Below are 16,140 nucleotides of genomic sequence, written 5' to 3' on the forward strand. Positions count from 1 at the left end.
TTCGAAAAAGTGAAAAATAAAAAAAAAGAGATATGTATTGTAAAATCAAAATATTGAAAATGAAAGAAATTGAAAAATTGGAAGACTGGAAATCCAAAAACTGCAAATTGAAAAATTTTAAACGTGGAAAATCATGGAATTGAAAAATCAAAGCCTGAAAATTTGAAAAATTGTCTGTCGCGAACAGATAAAATGAACACTATATATTATATGCTTAATAAAACATTTTAGAAGTGTGTTTTGAATGATATTTAATACATGTCCCAGTGTCCTGGAAACAGTAAAACCCCAGCAGTGCACAAATTATGATAACGAGGTTAAATCCCAGTCTAGTTGAAACAAAACATTTGATAAGACAGTGTTTGTATAAAATTATTAAGTATACAATCGCCAGTGAATCAAACAAGATGTCCACGAAACTTTGTGCACTAGTTCTCCTCACGCTAGCTAAATTTTCACTACAGTCGAATAATGACAATGTAAGTATTGTACAAATTTTTCCAATTAAAGAATTAAATTTTTGATGTAAATAGGTTGTCGTCGTCTCTACTACAGAGCGCACTTCTCCACCAACCGAAAACACTAACAAACTGGACGAAATTCAAACCAAATTAGCAACGCTGGAAGCTGAAATCGCAAAACTCCAGAAAACTAACCCAGAAACCAACACCTGCACTAAACACGTCCCGACAAACTGTAAAGAAATCCAGACACAAGGCCACAACATTTCTGGGATTTACACCATTCTACCCAAGTACGCATTAGAACCCTTTAAAGTGTACTGCAATATGCAATCTCAAGGTGGTGGCTGGACCGTCATTATGAACAGATATGACGGATCGCAGGACTTCTACTTAGACTGGAAGAGTTACAAGAATGGGTTTGGTAAACTGGAAGGCGAATTTTGGCTAGGTTTGGAGAAAATGCATTTACTGACAGGATACGAATACAACGAGTTGCTCATTGAACTGGTTGACTGGGATAATAAACAACTCCATGCCCACTATCAAATCTTCAGGGTTGGAGATGAAGTAGGCCAATACGCGATGGACACCTTGCGAGGGTACAGTGGTACCGCTGGAGACTATTTCTCCAAGGAGGCTGGAATGAAATTTACGACTAAGGATAGGGATAACGATGTAGATGCTACTGCAAATTGTGCTGATTGGTCGAATGGCGGCTGGTGGTACCGTAACTGCAAAAGAGCTCATCTGACTGGGAAACTTTTGGGGAAGACTTTTCCTCAGGCTGATATATGGAAGAGAACGTACTGGATTGCCCCCGATGGAAGTAATTACAGTTTGAAGGAAGTCAGGTTGATGGTGCGACCAATGCGACCCAAATTTATGGACATTTATTAAAACTTTGATGAAATTTTATTAATAAAGCGATTCTTTGCTTGTTCCAGATTTTATCAAACTTCTCAATTCCCTATATTTCGTCGCGTAGACGTCTAGATTTTTGTAAAAAAATCTACAATTTCTCAAGTTTTTTAATATCTCTTCCAGTTACGGGTTTTTTCAAAATTTCGATTTTTGGACTGCTGGATTTTTTCTTTTAGATTTTCAATTTATCGTTAAACTTTAGACTTTGCAATTTTTCGACGTTTTGTTGTTTTAATTTCTTAATTTTTAAAATTATAGGTTCTTCGATTTGTGGAGTTTTTAGTTCTGCATTTCTAGTTTTCATTTTTCCAAATTTTTAAATTTTAGATTTTGCAATTTTTCGATTTTTTAACTTTTTAATTTCTCGATTTATCGAATTCAGATGTTTCGATGTTTTGTTTGTTCAATTTCTCCATTTATCAATTTTTCATTTAACTTTTCTTCTCGGCTTTCGACTCCTTGATTTCTCGATCCTCTGATTTTTCGATTTCTCGATGTCTCAGTTTTTGAATTTTTCGATGTTTCGTTTTTTAGATTTCTCGGTTTTTCGATTTTTTACTTCCAGGCTTTTCAATTTTCCGATATTTCGATTTTTCAATTTTTGTTTTTTTGATGTGTGGATTTCTCGATTTTTTAATTTTGCGATATTTTAATCGTTCAATGTTTTAAATTTTAGATTTTTCGATTTCTGGATTTTTTGATTTTCCAGTTCTTCAGTATTTCTATTTTACAATTTTTCAAATTTTGGCGTTGCTAAATTTTCAGTTTTCCGATTTTTCATTTAATCTATTTTTGATTTTCCCATTTCTCGACTTCTCAAAGTTTCCACTTTTCAGTTCTTCAATCGGTTTTTCGATTTTTCAATTTTCCAATTATTTGATTTCTCAATTTTTGGATATTTCTTCCAGCTTTGAGATTTTTCAATATTTCGATTCTTCGACTTTTCGATTTTTAGACCTCTGGATTTTTCGATTTTTTATTTTTTGAATTTTCAGTTTTTCGTTTTTTGAACCTTCGGTTTTTACAACTTTTCGATATTTTAGGTTTTCAATTTTTAAAATTTTTTCACAAACTTTCATTTTTTCAATTCCTTTATTTTTTGTTTTCCTGATTTTTTAATTTTCGTTTTCTCGGTTTTATGTCATAAATTTTCATTTTTTCAATTCCTTTATTTTTTGTTGTTTCTTTCGATTTTTCAATTTTTCGTTCAAGTTTTCGAATTTTCAGTTTCTCAATTTTTCGTTTCCACAATTTTTCATGTTCCCGATTTTTATTTTTCAATGTGGCGAATTTTTAATTTTTATTTCCTCGATTTATATCACAATTGTCCGTTTTTTCATTTCCTTTATTTTCTGTTTTTTTTTTCGATTTTACAATTTTTCAAATTTCCAGGCTTTGAATTTTCAGTTTGTCCATTTTTCAATTTTTAAATTTTTCACTTTCTAGTTTTTGGATTTCCAGTCTTCCGATTTTCCAATATCTTTAATTTTAAATATTTCTATTTCATAATACATATTTCTTTTTTTTTTTTATTTTTCACTTTTTCGATTCTTAAGATTTTTCAAGTTTTCATTTTGTAATTTTTCGTTTTTATTTTTGGTTTTTCAATTTTACAATTTCTCGACTTCCAAAATTTTCAATTTTTTGTTCCTTCAGTTTTTCAATTTGGCAATTTTTCAATATTACAGATTTTCATTTTTCGATTTTTCAATTTCTCAATTTTTAATTTTTCCCATCTCCAATTTTTTGTTTCCGATTTTTATTTGTCATTTTCCCGATTTTTTATTTTCATTTTTTTGATTTTATATCACAATTTTGATTTCGTTTATTTTTTGTTGTTTCTTTCGATTTTACAATTTTTCCTTTATTAAATTTTTCAAATTTGCAGGTTTTTAGCAATTTTTCTTCAAATTTACATGTTTGATTTTCACTTTGTACATTTTCAAGTTTTTAATATACACTTTTTCGTTTTTTTATTTTTGATTTTTCAATTTTACAATTTGCCGCCTTCCAAATTTTCCAATTTTTCAATATTACAATTTCTCATTTCTCCATTTTTCACATTCTCGATTTTTAATTGTGCCCTTTTTCAATTTTCCTTCCCCTCAATTTTTCAACTCCCCGATTTTTATTTTGCATTTTCCTGATTTTTTATTTTTCATTTTCTTTATTTTATATCACAATTATTTTAATTTTTCTTGTTTCTTTCGATTTTCCAATTTTTCGTTTATTCAAATTTTCAAATTTTCAGGCCAATCGATTCCAATTCTTCGATTTTCCGATTTTTAAATTTTCCAGTTTGCAGTTTTTTGGTTTCCACCCCTTTTTTACGTTTTGGATTCTTCTTGTTTTAATTTTTCTTTCTTAAAATTTTTTATTTTTTTATTTCTCGATTTATCGAATTCAGATGTTTGGATGTTTTGATTGTTCACAACTTTAGCACTTTCTTTATCAATTTTTCCATTTTTAGCTTTTCGATTTTTCGATTTGGCCTATTTCCGTTTTTCAATTTTTCAATTTTTCGACTTCTCGACTTTTCGACTCCTCGATTTTTCGATTTCTCGATGTCGCAGTTTTTGTATTTTTCGATGTTTCGATTTTTCGTTTGTCGGTTTTTTGATTTTTCGATGATTCGATTTTTGAATTATTCGATTTTTTAAATTTTCGAATTTCGATTTGTTGAATTTTCAGTCTTCGATTTTTAACTTTTAGATTTTGAATTTTTATTTTTTGATTTTTTGAAGTTTGGATTTCTCCATTTTTCACTTTTATATTTTAATTTTTCAATGTTTAAAATTTACGATTTTTCGATTTTTCAGGTGTTCAATATTTTTTCATTTTTCAAATTTTTACGTTTCTGAAGATTCAGTTTTCCGATTTCTCGAATAATCAATTTTTGTTTTTCCGTTTGTCGACTTCCTAAAGTTTCGATCCTTCAGTTCTTCAATTTTTCGATTTTTCAGATTTTTGATTTTTCAGTTTTTCCATTTTTTAAATTTGCGATTTTTCAACTTTGGTTTTTTGACTTTTTGATTTTTCAATTTTTCACGTTTTTTATGTCCTAATTTGTGCATATTTCGATCAATTTTCTGATTTCTTAGTTTTTCGATTCTTCAATTTTTCTTCAATTTTTCAATTTTTCGATATTTGAGTTTTGGGATTTTTCGATTTCTCGACTTTCACTTTTTAGATTTTCAATTTTTCGTTTTTTAAACTTTAGTTTTTTCAATTTTTCGATTGTTTTATCCTTCGGTTTCTCAATTTTTCAATTTTTCAATTTTTGAAATCTTAGGTTTTTCGATGTTCGATTTTTCAATTATCCCATTTTTCAGTTTTTCAATTTTTTTAATTCTGGGGTTTCGATTTCTCGATTTGTTGATTTTGCAGTATTTTTATTTTTCGATTTTTCAAATTTTGACGTTGCTAAATTTTCAGTTTTTCGATTTCTCAATTTTCTAATTTCTCAATTTTTGGATATTAATTCCAGTTTTGGATTTTCTCAATATTTCGATTCCTCGACTTTTCGATTTTTCAACTTTTTATTTTTTGGATTTTCAGCTTTTCGTTTTTTAAACTTTAGAATTTTCAATTTTTCGACTGTTTTATATTTCGATTTCTCAGTTTTTCAACTTTTCCATATTTTCCTTCTTCAATTTTTAAAATTCTAGACTTTTCAATTTCTCGAGTGACCAATTCTATATTTTAATTTTCCAATTTTCCGAATTTTTTAATTTTCAATTTTTCAATTTTTTGGGAACTAGATTTATTGAGATTCGGGTGTTCCAATGTTTAGATTGTTCAATTTCTCGATTCATCAATTTTTCACTTTTAACTTTTCGATTTTTCGATTTTGGCAAATTTCGGTTTCTCAATTTTTCAATTTTTCGACTTCTGGCTTTTCGACTCCTCGAGATCTCGATCTTGTGATATTTCGTATTCTCGATGTCTAAGTTTTATCCGATTTTTTGATTTTTGGATTTGTTGAATTTTCAGTTATTCGATTCGATTTTTATTTTTTAATTTTTGATGTTTGGATTTCTCGATTTTGCGATATTTTAATTGTTCAATGTTTTAAAGTTTAGGTTTTTCCATTTCTCAATTTTTTTATTTTTCAGTTCTTCAATTTTCCTATTTTTCTATTTTTCAAATTTTGACGTTGCAAAATTTTCAGTTTCTCGATTTCTCAATTAATCTATTTTTGATTTTCCCATTTCTCCGACTTCTCAAAGTTTAAATTTTTCAGTTCTTCAGTTCTTCGATTTTTCGACTTTGTTTTATTGGTTTTTCGATTTGTCAATTTTCCAATTATTTAGTTTATCAATTTTTGGATATTTCTTCGACTTTTCGATTTTTCGACTTATGGATTTTTTGATTTTTTATTTTTTGGATTTTCAGTTTTTCGTTTTTTGAATTTTAGAATTTTCAATTCTTCGACTTTTTTATATTTCGATTTCTCAATTTTTCAACTTTTCCATATTTTACTTTTTCAATTTTGAAAATTCTAGATTTTTCAATTTCTCGAGTTTCCAATTCTTTATTTTAATTTTTGAATTTTCGAGATTCGGATGTTTCAATATTTAGATTGTTCAATCTCTCGATTTATCAATTTTTCCATTTTTAGCTTTTCGATTTTTCGATTTTGGCCTATTTCGGTTTCTCAATTTTTCGATTTTCCGACTTCTCGAGTTTCGACTCCTCGAGCTCTCGATCTTTTGATTTTTTGATTTCTCGATGATTTTTCTGTTTTTCATTTTTCCTATTTTGACGTTTCTGAATAATTGATTTCTCAATTAATCTATTTTTTGATTTTCCCATTTCTCAACATGCCAAAATTTCGATCTTTCAGGTATTCAGTTCTTCAATGTTCAGATTATTCAGATTTTTGATTTTTCAATTTTTCGATTTTAAAGTTTGCGATTTTTCGATTTAGCTTTTTTGACTTTTTTTATGTCCTAATTTTTGGATATTTCGTTCAAGTTTGTGATTTTTCAGTTTTTCGATTCTTCAATTCTTCAATTCAATTTTTTTTAGTTTTGGGATTTTTTAGATTTCGACTTTTCCGATTTTTCGAGTTCTGGATTTTTCGATTCCTCGACATTTCACTTTTTGGATTTTCAATTTTCCGTTTTTTAAACTTTGTTTTTTTCAATTTTCCGACTGTTTTATCTTTCGATTTCTTAATTTTTCAACTTTTGGATATTTTAACTTCACATTTTTTAAAATTTTAGGTTTTTCGATTTCTCGAATTTTTCGATGTTTCGAGTTTTCATTTATCCGATATTTCAGTTTCTTTATTTTTAAATTTTAGATTTTCTAATATTTATTTTTTTGATTTTTTCATGTTTGGATTTCTCGATTTTACAATTTTTCCATACATATTTGAATTCTTCAACGTTTTCAGTTTTGGCTTTTTTAATTTTTCGATTCTTTAATTTTGCCATCTTGGTTTTTCGATTTTCATTTCAACACACCAATTTTGGGAATTTTTCAATTTCTGGATTTTTTAATCTTTCAATATATTTTAATTTTCCGATTTTTTACATTGTAGATTTCTTGTTTTTTTATATGTTTCGATTGCTCGATCTTCCGGTTTTTCAACTTCTCGACTTTCCGATGTCTCGATGTTTCAATTTTCTAATTTCTAGGTTTTCGATTTTTTGAATTTTCAGCTCTTCAGATTATTAATCTTGCAATTTTTCGATGTTTTGACTTTTCAATTTTTCGATTTCTCAAATTTTGGAGAATTTTTTTGAATTCAGTTTTGGAATTTATGGATTTCTCGAATTTTCAGTTTTTCAATTCTTCAATTTTTCGATTTTTTAAATTTTTACATATTACATTTTTCGATCTCGTGACATCTCGATTTTTCGCTTTTTGAAATTTTTCGATTTCTCGATTTTACCTTTTCAATTTTTCAATTTTCAATATTTCAACGCTGATTTCCTGATTTTTTAAGTTTCCGATTTGTAAATTTTTCCAACATTATCAGTTTTGGGAACTTTTCAATTTCTGTTTTTTTTTAATCTTTCAATATATTTTAATTTTCCGATTTTTTACATTGTAGATTTCTTGATTTTTTATGTTTCGATTCCTCGATCTTCCGGTTTTTCAACTTCTCGACTTTCCGATGTCTCGATGTTTCAATTTTCTAATTTCTAGGTTTTTCGATTTTTTGAATTTTCAGCTTTTCAGTTTATTAATCTCGCAATTTTTCGTTTTTCAAATTTTAGAGAATGTTTTGGAATTCAGTTTTGGAATTGATGGATTTCTCGACTTTTCAGTTTTTCAATCCTTCAACGCTGATTTCCTGATTTTTTAAGTTTCCGAGTTCTGAATTTTTCCAACATTATCAATTTTGGGAACTTTTCAATTTCCGTTTATTTTCAATTTTTCGATTTTTAAAATTTTTGATTCTTCAATAAAGCAATTTTTCAATTTTTCGGTTTTTCGATCACTGAGAGCTTGTATTTTCCCCTTTTTTTTTTTTAATATTCAGAGCCATCTTTTCACAACAGAAAACATGGTACATTTTTGCAATTATGAGGGTTTTAAGTTCCATGTTGTGAAAAGAAGTCTACATTATATTGAAATAAAAAGTCAAAATATAAACCCCGCCCTCCCACCCTAACTCAATTGTGATGATTTTTTTAATCTTGGAAACATAAAACAGGTTTAAAATAGCCAATTTTTGTAGGGTTTTAATTTTTTCTCAATGTACATAGTATTCTTTGAACAACACGATACTCAAGAAAAGGTTTTTAATTTGTCGTACTGAAATAAGGATTTTGCAGAAGCTCCGTCCCATTGACTCACGACGAATAAAAAAAATTATCAGAATTGAGATAGGGTGGGTGGGCGGGGCTACATTTTCCTTCGTTTTCTTAATATGTGTAGACTTATTTCGACGACAAGAAACTTAAAATATGTCTAAAATGATTTTTGTTAACATCAAACACAAAGAATTAATTCTTAGGTAAACTAAGATATCGCTTAGAGTCGAAATTGGCCTGAGCGCGCGCTGGTCTGTGGATCCAACAAGTTCTCAGGCGACGATTTCTCCAAGTGATGTAAATGATGGAAATTTCCAACCATTAATTCACATATATTTTTTTTTTGGAACGAGTTCTCGGTAGGAGGCTTCTGTTTGCATTTTTCGCTCACACTCCCGAAAACAAAACCTCAAGGCGTCTTTACAAGTCACACTGTTTGTTATTTTGATACAAATCTCGCGCCCGCCCCCTTCCGAACCATTTACGCCTTCCTAGAAGCCAAGTCCGACTTTTAATCTGCCCCGTGTTGGCACAACCGATAATAAAACTATTTTGAAAACGAAAATCGAACAAAACCCTGCCATATTTGGCACAGTCGGCGTAATTGTTGCATGTGTACTAATTTATAAAAACTGTCATTATCCTCACACGTCTAATTATAGCCGGCACAATCTCCCACTAACGAGTGCTCGCTCCGAGCCGTGAAATAAAAACGCAATTATTTGATATGAAAATTACGCACCTACGTCGTCGATAATCGAAAATTGAAGACGTCCAGGTTGAGATTTAATTGATTAATGAAAGAGGCTTACAGTTACTTCTACAAATGGGTGTATGACTATTAATTTCATGGTGCGAGGAGTTAATTTAGCACCGCCATTAGCGGCGTTTCTAGAAATCGCTTAGTGTTTTTAATGGGAAAACTACAATTGTTGGTTGTTCATGTGGAGAACGATGGGCATGCTGGCAAAAAATCGCCCAAAACGTTGCGTTTCTCTCACCGATTTTGAGAGCTCAGAAATTTTACATCACCATTACTCTACGACGAGAGTGTAGCGAAGTGAAGAAGTGAAAAGTGTAAGTGGGAAAATGCCGACAACCCGTAAGTACCAAGTTGGTGACGGACGTGCAGTGAACTGTGTTAATTATTGGTTAATTACCAATAATTATTGTTGTAAACAAAACTTCTCACACTTCTTCTTATCTATCTATCTGTTGATAAGTTTTTGCAAATTTGTCCATTTTTTCTTAATATAAGAAGTCTTCTTTTCCCCACAAAAAACTGAAAACATGCTTAACTTTCCTGTTGTTGAAAGAAAACTCTATGTATTAAAAAAAAAACAAAGATTAAGCCCCACCCACCCACCCCAATCTCAGTTGTGATGAATTTCATATGGTAATTTGTTCTAGAGAAAAGAGGATTTAGTAACTAAACTCCGCCCTTCAGCTCACGATGAATAAAGCATTCATCACAATTGAGAAGGGGTGGGTGGGCGGGACTAGTATTTTTTCCATTTTTTCTTAATATTAGAAGTTTTCCTTTCCCAACAAAAAACTGAAAGCATGTTTAACTTTCCTGTTGTTGAAAGAAAACTCTATGTATTATAAAACAAAAACAAAGATTAACTTTAGAATTTTCAAATTTTCGACTGTTTTATATTTCGATTTCTCAATTTTTCAACTTTTCCATATTTTACTGTTTCAATTTTTAAATTTCTAGATTTTTCTCGAGTTTCTAATTTTATATTTTAATTTTTCAATTTTCCGAATTTTTCAATTTTCGATTCTTAAATTTTTTTGGATCTCAATTTATCGAGATGTTTCGATCTTTAAATTCTTCAGTTTCTCGATTTATCAATTTTCCCATTTTTAACTTTTCGATTTTTCGATTTTGGCCTATTTCGGTCTCTGAATTTTTCAATTTTTCGACTTCTTGATCTTTCGACTCCTCGAGTTCTCGATCTTTTGATTTTTCGATTTCTCGATGTAGCAGTTTTTGTATTTTTCGATGTTTCAATTTATCGATTTTTCGAGTTCCGATTTGTTGAATTTTCAGTTCTTCGATTTTTATTTTTTGATTTTTTGATGTTTGGATTCCTTTTCAATTTTACGATATTTTAATTTTTCAATGCTTTAAATTTTCGATTTTTCGATTTTTCAGTTCTTGAATATTTTCTAAGTATTAAAATTTTCACGTTTCTGAATTTTCAGTTTTCCCATTTCTCCACTTCCCAAAATTTCGATCTTTCAGTTCTTCAGTTCTTCAATATTTGATTTTTGGTTTTTGGTTTTTCAATTTTTCGATTTTTTAAGTTTGCGACTTTTCGACTTTTCAAGTTTTTTATGTTCCAGTTTTTAGATATTACCCTCAATTTTTTGACTTTTCAGTTTTTCGATTCTTCAATTTTTCAATTTTTCGATATTTGAGTTTTGGGATTTTTTAGCATTTCGACTTTTCAATTTTTCGAGTTCTGGATTTGTTGATTTGTCGACTTTTTACTTTTTGGATTTTCAATTTTTCGTTTTTTATATTGTGGTTTTTTCAATTTTTTTATTGTTTTATCCTTCGGTTTCCCAATTTTTCAACTTTTAAATTTTTAAAATGTGGGTGGGTGGGCGGGGCTTGTATTTTGTCCATTTTTCTTAATACACCAAGTGTTCTTTTCCCAAAAAGAAACTAAAAGCATGGTTAACTATCCTGTTGTTGAAAGAAAACTCTATGCATTAAAAAAAAAACAAAGATTAAGCCCCACCCACCCACCCACCCCAATCTCAATTGTGATGAATTTCAAATGGTAATTTGTTGTAGAGAAATGAGGATTTTGCAATTCATCACAACTGAGAAGGGGTGGGTGGGCGGGGCTTGTATTTTGTCCATTTTTTCTTAATATAAGAAGTCTTCCTGTCCCAAAAAAAAAACTGGAAACATGTTAAACTTTCCTGTTGTTGAAAGAAAACTCTATGTATTAAAAAACAAAAACAAAGATTAAGCCCCACCCACCCGCCCAATCTCAATTGTGATAAATTTCATATGGTAATTTGTTGTAGAGAAATGAGGATTTTGCAACTAAACTCCACCCTTTAGCTCACGATGAATAAAGCATTCATCACAATTGAGAAGGGGTGGGTGGGAGGGGCTTGTATTTTGTCCATTTTTCATTATATACCAAGTCTTCTTTTCCCAAAAAGAAACTGAAAACATGTTTAACTTTCCTGTTGTTGAAAGAAAACTCTATAAATTAAAAAAAAACATAAATTAAGCCCCACCCACCCGCCCCAATCGCAATTGTGATGAATTTCATATGGTTATTTGTTGTAGAGAAATGAGGATTTTGCAACTAAACTTCGCCCTTCAGCTCACGATGAATAAAGCATTCGTCACAATTGAGAAGGGGTGGGTGGGTGGGGCTTGTATTTTGTCCATTTTTTCTTAATATTAGATGTCTTCCTTTCTCAACAAAAAACTGAAAACATGTTTAACTTTCCTTTTGTTGAAATAAAACTCTACATTTTAAAAAAAAAACACAAAAATTAAGCCCCACCTACTCACCCCAATCTCAATTGTGAAGAATTTCATATGGTAATTTGTTGTAGAGAAATGAGGATTTTGCAACTAAACTCCGCCCTTCAGCTCAGGATGAATAAAGCATTCATCACAATTGAGAAGGGGTGGGTGGGCGGGGTTTGTATTTTTTCCATTTTTTCTTAATATAAGAAGTCTTCCTTTCCAAACAAAAAACTGAAAACATGTTTAACTTTCCTGTTGTTGAAAGAAAACTCTATATTTAAAAAAAAACAAAAAGAGTAAGCCCCACCCACCCGCCCCAATCTCAATTGTGGTGAATTTCATATGGTTATTTGTTGTAGAGAAATGAGGATTTTGCAACTAAATTTCGCCCTTCGGCTCACGATGAATAAAGCATTCATGACAATTGAGAAGGGGTGGGTGGGCGGGACTTGTGTTTTGTCCATTTTTTCTTAATATACTAAGTCTTCTTTTCCCGAAAAGAAACTGAAAACATGTTTAACTTTCCTGTTGTTGAAAGAAAACTCTATATTTAAAAAACAAACACAAAAGAGTAAGCCCCGCCCACCCGTCCTAATCTCAATTGTGCTGAATTTCATATGGTAATTTGTTGTAGAGAAATGAGGATTTTGCAACTAAACTCCGCCCTTCAGCTCACGATGAATAAAATATTCATTACAATTGTGAAGAGGTGGGTGGGCGGGGCTTGTATTTTTTCCATTTTTTCTTAATATAAGAAGTCTTCCTTTCCCAACAAAAAACTGAAAACATGTTTAACTTTCCTGTAGTTGAAAGAAAACTCTATGTATTAAAAAAAACAAAGATTAAGCCCCACCCACCCGCCCCAATCTCCATTGTGATGAACTTCATATGATAATTTGTTGTAGAGAAATGAGGATTTTGCAACTAAACACCGCCTTTCGACTCACGATAAATAAAACATTCATCATAATCGAGAAGGGCTGGGTGGGCGGGGCTTATATTTTGTCCATTTTTTCTTACTATAAGAAGTCTTTCTTTCCTAACAAAAAACTGAAATCATGTTTAACTTTCCGGTTGTTGAAAGAAAACTCTATATATTAAAAAAAAAAACAAAGATTAATAGCGACTCTTTGTGTGTGTCTGGGGGAATGTTGCCCTTCCGATTGGTCTGGCTGCTTACAAAAATTATTGAAATAGTTCCCTGAATATCATATATAAAAATCAAGACTGGAGATTATTAGTAAAGTTACATTATTTTTTTGGGAGCTTTAAAGCGTCTGGTAAAAGTTACCGCGGACGGAAAGTATCTGGCAGTATTAATTATTAATTTTTTACAATACTTTCTAAAACAACCGTAAAAGTAAGCATTAACATTAAGTGCTTCGACGAGGCTCAAGAGTGCTTTGCCTGTAGTAATGAAGATCACGGAAAGTGTTTGAAAATTGAAGAGAGTGAGCTTAAAATCTTGTGCAAATGCGGAAATTTTCGCTGTCTGTGTAATGAATATCTTATTTTAGAGGGAAGCTCCAAAATTGATGTCTTAAAAGAATCTGTCGTAAAGTGTCTAAATCATCATAATCATAATGATTATGATTCAAACGTTGTTAGCAAATCTAAATCTACTGTTATTTTGCAACCAAAAGATACTAAACAGTCGATTTCTACTACAAAAAAAGATTTATTGAGTCAAGTTGATCCAGTTAAATTGAATCTTGATGTTGCCTGTGTTAAACCTGGTCATAAGTTGTTGTGATACTGCCGACTCTAATAAAATTAAGAATTTAGTTGGTGAAAAATTAACGGACTACAACGTAAAAAATTTGGCAAGTTTAAAGCCGCGGATTAGGATTTCCGGAATAGACAAAGACATTCCAGAGGAAGAAGTGGTAGGCTACATTGTGGGTGAGAATGGGTCTTTATTTAGTACTGAATATATCTGCGGGTTCAAAAAATCTCTTCCTTTGCGTTTTGCAATCAATCGTCGAAGTAGATCTAGACTCCTACAGTGATATAACCAATGCTGGGAAATTACTTGTCGAGGATGACTACTGTAAAGTTTGGGACGCAATTGAAGTTCGTCGGTGCTTCAAATGCTCAGGTTTTAATCATATGTCAGGCCAATGTACAGCAAAATCTCCTATTTGTCCAAGGTGTGCCGGGGCTCATGTGCTAAAAGACTGTCAGTCTGAATCTCTGAAATGTACTCACTGTAGTTTTCACAACGACAAAAATCCGGATATTTCCAATAACAATGCGGCCTGGGATATTGACAAGTGCTCGATGTACCAAAATCAACTTCAAAAGCTTTAGGATTTAATACTTGATACTAAGTAGCAATCACAGAATTCGCAGATGATTAATATTTCTGCCACCAAATTATCTCTTATGAATAATTCTTTACCCAGTTGTTCAGCCAATTCGTCATTTTTGTGTTGTTATTATCAGAATGTTAGAGGTTTGTGCACCAAAACAAGGGAATTATACTTATCCTTAATTTCTGAAACGCATTTAAAGTTAATTGTACTACCTGAAACTTGGTTGCATAATGGTGTAAAGGGTGAGGAATTAATAGGTGCAGCTAAATGCAACGTTTATAGTAAAGATCGCAACTTCAAAGCGTGTAGAGTACTTTTAGCGATGGATCGTACTATATCTTCCTGTATCTGTGATAATCTTATGTGCAACAACATCTTCCTACTATTGATCTATTGTTAATAAAAATCAGCTTTAATTCCCGTACTATCTATGTTCTAGTCATATACATACCACCTCACTGTGATAATAATGATTATGTGATATTTTTTGATTTTCTGTTGTCTATGTCTTTTTTGTATGAGTCTCAATTAATTATTTTTGGTGACTTTAATTGTCCGGAGTTTATTCGAGATACATCAAGCATAACCTTACCTACTATTCCTCATCAGTGTATAAAAAATTGTATTTCTTTTTACGATCTCAAAAAATGCAATAATATTTTAAATAGTAACAATCGACTTCTTGATCTCCTTCTTATTAATAAAGACAATCACTGCATTGTTTCTCATGCACATGATCCACTTCTACCTGAGTACCGTCACCATTCTGCTCTTGCAGTTGAAATCAAAATGGTATTACCGTAAGAAATTTCCAATTTCGGTGGAGTCTGATTATAATTTTAGTAAATGCAATTTTAATATTCTCTATGAGAAACTTTTGTTAGCGAACTGGTCGGTTCTTAATAATTTTAACACTGTCGAGGAAGCCGTTTCTAAGTTCTATCAAATCTTAGATGAGATTTTCCAAATGCATGTTGCAAGGAAAGTAACTCATGTAGGTAATTATCCCAATTGGTTCAATGGCTCTATTATCAAAATAGTGAAGCAAAAGAAATCTGCTTGGAAAAAGTATAGTAAAACTAAATCTCCGGATGACTATCTGACATTTAAAACTTTGAGAACCCAGTTGAAATCTAAAATAAAAGATGCCTATAAATTGTATTTGCAACGAATGAATTACTGTGTTAAGTTAGACCCTAAAAGGTTTTGGGCATTTATAAACTCCAAAAAAAAATCAGACCTTTTTCCACAGAATATGACGTACAAAGATTCAAACCTCTCCAATCCCAAGGATATTGTTGACGCATTTGCTAATCACTTTGCCCAATCTTTTACTGACAAAAATCCACCTGTTAATCTTAAGTGTACAAGTCTAAATAAAAATATTCTTAGCGTAAAACACATCAGTGAAGAGAATGTATATAACGCCATTAAGAACTTAAAACCCAAAAGGACTAACGGACCGGATCAAATACCAGCTTTTGTGGTGAAAGATTGTGCAAATGTGTTCACAATACCATTAACTATTATATTCAACCTTATTTTAAAGACGTGTACTTTTCTTAATAAATGTAAGTACTCTAGAATTTGCTCCGTTTACAAAAAAGGACAAAAATCAAATGTTGAAAATTATAGGCCCATAGCTATTATTTCTAATTTTGCCAAGGTGTTCGAAACACTATTACATAATATTTTGTCCCATCGTATATCACAAATGATTTCCTCAACTCAGCATGGTTTTACCAAAGGACGCTCCACTATGACAAATCTTCTTTCCACAACACAATTTTTAAGTGATTCATTAGACAACCAACGTTATTTATACTGATTTATCAAAGGCATTTGATAAAGTTGCCCATCGCTTCCTAATGCAAAAGTTAGAATGTTCTGAGTTTTTTAGACAGCGTTTATCCCCTGAGAGGTTATCCTCAGGATCTACTTCTGGGTAGATTCAAAATTCCATCTTTGGTAAATAGACGTAGAGAGCACTCGGTAATAACTTTATTTAAAAGTGGCGCCTGAGCAAACAGCTCCCCGTCAAGGGCGCCACTCCCGTGACGTCACAGTAATAAACCAATATAATCTTGTAATCATTGGCGTCTCGTAAATTCTCCCAGGAACGTCATCGAATGTACAGGCTACTGACCACAACCAGTCATTAC

At 31.1% G+C, this 16,140-nt stretch overlaps 1 protein-coding gene across 1 annotated transcript; it reads left to right on the forward strand.

Moving 5' to 3' along the window:
- The first annotated feature begins 402 nt into the window (after window positions 1-402).
- Window positions 403-1,402, forward strand: LOC135145108 (fibrinogen C domain-containing protein 1-A-like). The gene is made up of 2 exons (XM_064077223.1): window positions 403-479; window positions 534-1,402. Exons 1-2 carry the CDS (start codon window positions 408-410, stop codon window positions 1,359-1,361), a joined length of 900 nt encoding a protein of 299 aa, XP_063933293.1. The 5' UTR covers window positions 403-407; the 3' UTR covers window positions 1,362-1,402.
- Window positions 1,403-16,140: the final 14,738 nt, after the last annotated feature.

Source organism: Zophobas morio, unplaced genomic scaffold, assembly GCF_036711695.1.
Source record: "Zophobas morio isolate AGI-343-1 ecotype UQ-CSIRO unplaced genomic scaffold, CSIRO_AGI_Zmor_V1 ptg000124l, whole genome shotgun sequence".
In the NCBI taxonomy this organism is placed as follows: Eukaryota; Metazoa; Arthropoda; class Insecta; order Coleoptera; family Tenebrionidae; genus Zophobas; species Zophobas morio.

Coding starts and splice junctions, on each gene's coding strand:
- LOC135145108 (XM_064077223.1), top strand. CDS start 408: ATGTCCACGAAACTTTGTGCACTAGTTCTCCTCACGCTAGCTAAATTT. Junction 480..533: donor TACAGTCGAATAATGACAAT/GTAAGTATTGTA, acceptor TGATGTAAATAG/GTTGTCGTCGTCTCTACTAC.